A 3,778-nucleotide genomic window follows, 5' to 3' on the forward strand; every position below is an offset into this window, starting at 1 on the left:
CTAGGCTGTGGAAGAGGAGGTGACAGAGATCTGGGGTGTTACAGAGGAGGAAGTGGAGTTAAGGGTGGTGGGGATGGTCTTGGTGGGTGTGGAGGAGACACAGCTAGAATAAGAATGGGGAGGTATTTGTGTATGAGGTTTCATTGTGGTGAGAAGAGGAGGAAGGATGAAGGGGTGCTGGTGATGGTGTAGGGGTGCTGGTGACGATGTAGGGGTACTGGTGACGATGTAGGGGTGACGATGTAGGTGCTGGTGACGATATAAGGGTACTGGTGATGGTGTAGGGGTGCTGGTGACGATGTAGGGGTGCTGGTGATGGTGTAGGGGTGCTGGTGATGATGTAGGGGTGCTGGTGACAATGTAGGGGTGCTGGTGATGATGTAAGGGTACTGGTGACGGTGTAGGAGTGATGATGTAGGTGCTGGTGACGATATAAGGGTACTGGTGATGGTGTAGGGGTGCTGGTGATGATGTAGGGGTGCTGGTGATGGTGTAGGGGTGCTGGTGATGGTGTAGGGGTACTGGTGCTGGTGGGGTGCTGGTGTAGGGGTACTGGTGCTGGTGTAGGGGTGCTGCTGATGGTGTAGGGGTGCTGCTGATGGTGTAGGGGTGCTGCTGATGGTGTAGGGGTACTGGTGCTGGTGTAGGGATGTTGGTGATAGTGTAGGGGTACTGGTAACAGTGTAGTGACAGTGACAGGTGATTGGTGACAGTAGCCAAGTTGGTAGAGTAGGAAGGTGTCTGGGACATGGTTGAGGGGTGTAGATGGCAGTGGAGAAAGCCACAGTGTATACATGGAATGGACGGAGAGTCAAGGCATGAAGTCTGAGCACAGCAGTGGGTGTATGAGCAACTTCCTGTCGGTGTGAAAAAATACTGGCTAAAACAGGCTTGGGGAAGAAAGGACTTATTGGCTTATACTTCCATGGCACAGTCTATCACTGAGAGATCTAGGGATAGGGATAGGGCAGGAACCTGGAGACAGGAACTGAAGCAGACACGGCAGGAATGCTGCTCACTGGCTCTCTTTCCATGGCTTTCTCAGCTTCCTTTAGTAGACAACTCAGGACCACGTACCCTGGGGTGCCACTGTCCATGGTGGCCTGGGCCCTCCCACATCATTGATCAATCAACGAAATGCCACAGACAAGCCCACAGACCAGTCTGATGGAGGAGGCATCAGTTGCTGGGTGATCGAACACCATGACTTAGAAAGGAAAGCGTTTACTTGGGTTTATGGTTCCAGAGGGATAGAGTCCGTGATGGCAGAGGGAAGCCATGATGACAGGAAGAGCTGAATGCTCACATCTCAAACTGCAAGCAGGAGGCAGAGAGCACCATGGGAATGGCAGGGGTCTTTGGAAACCTCAGAGCCCACCCCCAGTGACACGCCTCCTCCAACAAGGCCACACCTCCTAGCAAGTCTGCTCCTGTATAAGCCTATAGGGCTCGCTCTCATTCAAACCACCACAAAGCACCTCCTCAGTGGAGATTTTCTCCTTCCACGGGAGTCTAGTTAGTGTCAAGTTGACAAAAATCGGCACAAAGGGGGAAATGAAAGCACCAGGAGTCCCTGTCCCCTCCAACTGGACAATGGAGAAGAATCCAAAGCTGATGGCAGAATGTCCCATATGCATAGGGACACGCACATGTCTTCCCTGGGACCGCTGAGGCTGGGCATCGCCACTCCTGTCTGAAGCCGATTTGGATAGCATTTGCTCTGGGCACCAGACCATTTCACCCCACCTGTTAATTCATTCATTGTGGTGCATCTCCCTGAGCAGGTGAGTAGGAGGGCACGAGAGTCACCCCCACCACCTGCACTGAAGAGGCTTGGGGCTTCTGAGTAGCCTACCTGTGTGGTTTAAATAGAAACGGCCCTCTTAGGCTCATATAGTTGAATGATTGGTCATCAGGGAGCGGTGCTACTTGACGGGATTAGGGGGTGTGGCCTTATCGGAAGAGGTGTGGCCTTGCTGGAGGAAGTGGTCACTAGGGGTGGGCTTTGAGGTCTCAGATGCTCAAGCCACGCCCAGCATGGCAGCTCTTTTGTGGCTGTTGATCAAGATGAAGAATTCCCAGCTCCTTCTCCAGCACCATGTCTATCTGCATGCCACCTTGTTTCCCACCATGACCAGGGTGGACTAAGCCTCTGAAATGTAGGCCAGCCCCAATTAAATGAGTTTTGTTATAAGAGTTGTTGTGGTCATGGTGTCTCTTCACAGCAACAGAAACCCTAACTAAGACACCGCCTGATCCAGTAAGAACACGCACTGGGAATCCTGAACTGGTATGTTGGCCCTGCTTCTGTCAAAGCTGAGTGGCTTTGACTGGAGCACTTTTCCTCTCAGCTCCCCTGCCTCCATTGTGCAAAGTAAGATCATTCAATCTGAGACATTCTCTAAACTCTGACGTCCTGTTGTGGCTTTGGAGAATCTAGTGACATCACTGGAGCTCTGCTCGAGGTCATTCCTCCTTTAACTGCGGAGTTCTGGTTTCTATTGCTTCTGCCTAGTCCTTGTCTGAAGGTCTCTATTTGCCCTTTGGCATTGTTGGATAATGGGTGGGGGTGGACCAAATCCCCAAGGCACACTACCCTTCAGTGACAACAGAATCAGAAGCCAACGAATTCTGACTTAGGGCTCCAATGAGGACTGTTATCAGCTCTGAATGCACACTGACAAAGATGAGTGCTGGCAAAAGTCACCAGAGAAAGCCAGTGAGTAGCTAGTAGTGGCATCAGAACAGGAAAGTCAGCAGAGCAGAAGAAGCAGAGGTTCTGCAGTAAACTAACTCCCTGTGCCAACAGTGAGCCAGTCACAGTCTCTCTGGCATCCGGTGCTCCATGTCCCAAAGCCAAGAAGACTTAAGGATCAGAAAGGTTTTCACCCCTCTAACCCAAAAATTGATTCCAAGGAGTTAGACCACAAGGTGAGTTGCTGCTCATAAACACTTCCAAAATAAATTTGCTTCTGTCAGGCTGTGATGATGTGTTTTTAGCTAGAGGTTGGGGCTGGGGGTGTAGCTTAGTGGTAGAAAGTGTATCTCATCTTTGACCATACTTCCCTGAATGTGCCTGATATCATATGATCTAGGAAGATAAGCAGGGTCAGTTCTGGTTTGATCGGAGGGGATACCTAGCATGTTCAAAACCCTAGGTTTACTATGCTAAGCATGGAGAAGGAGGGAAGGAGGAAATGAGTGGTGGAGTGATGAATTGATTCTGAAATGTATTTCTGAGACTCCTGGTACATTGCCTCTGTTGCTCTCAATCGTCTCATCCCCATTGTCATGGGAACAATAATGGAGGCTCCTGGTTGTCCCTGTCCTTATCCTTATCCATGATTAGGATATGATGGCCCCTATTGTCCTGGACTCTGACTGGTACAATGGGGCAGGTGAAAGAAAAGGAACGTTGAGGAAGAGGAGGGTGTCCCGAGGTTGTAGAGAAAGGTGTTTTTTCCCTAATTGGTTCTTGATTGTGTCAACAAAGAAGGCAGAAGCCAATTGCTGGGAGAAAGAAAAAAGGTGGGACTTCAGGGTCCCAGGAGAAAAAGCAGGGATGCAGGGAGAGAAGAGAGAATTCAGACCAGGCTTTGTGCTGAGGAGGAAGATGCAGTCATGTAGGTCGTGGGACACCTAGAATTTGTAGCCTCTGCCGCTAGTGGGGGCTCAGGAGGATGGAGGGAGCTGGTTGATAGGACTAGGGCTGAGAATTCTTTGCCCAGCCATTGAGTTATCAGGCTAGCTTTAAAATAATAAAATCATCAAGTGTTTT

General features: G+C 50.3%; 1 protein-coding gene across 1 annotated transcript; it reads right to left on the minus strand.

Annotated features, from left to right (window-relative positions):
- LOC103690765 (extensin-like) lies at positions 1-750 on the minus strand. Its single transcript, XM_008768820.1, has one exon. It carries the CDS (start codon positions 748-750, stop codon positions 1-3), a length of 750 nt encoding a protein of 249 aa, XP_008767042.1.
- Between the last annotated feature and the right edge of the window lie 3,028 nt (positions 751-3,778).

Source organism: Rattus norvegicus, chromosome 11 (assembly GCF_036323735.1).
Source record: "Rattus norvegicus strain BN/NHsdMcwi chromosome 11, GRCr8, whole genome shotgun sequence".
Taxonomy (NCBI): Eukaryota; Metazoa; Chordata; class Mammalia; order Rodentia; family Muridae; genus Rattus; species Rattus norvegicus.

Bases quoted from the DNA above. Each gene is read 5' to 3' on its own strand.
- LOC103690765 (XM_008768820.1), bottom strand. From the start codon at position 750: ATGTCCCAGACACCTTCCTACTCTACCAACTTGGCTACTGTCACCAAT.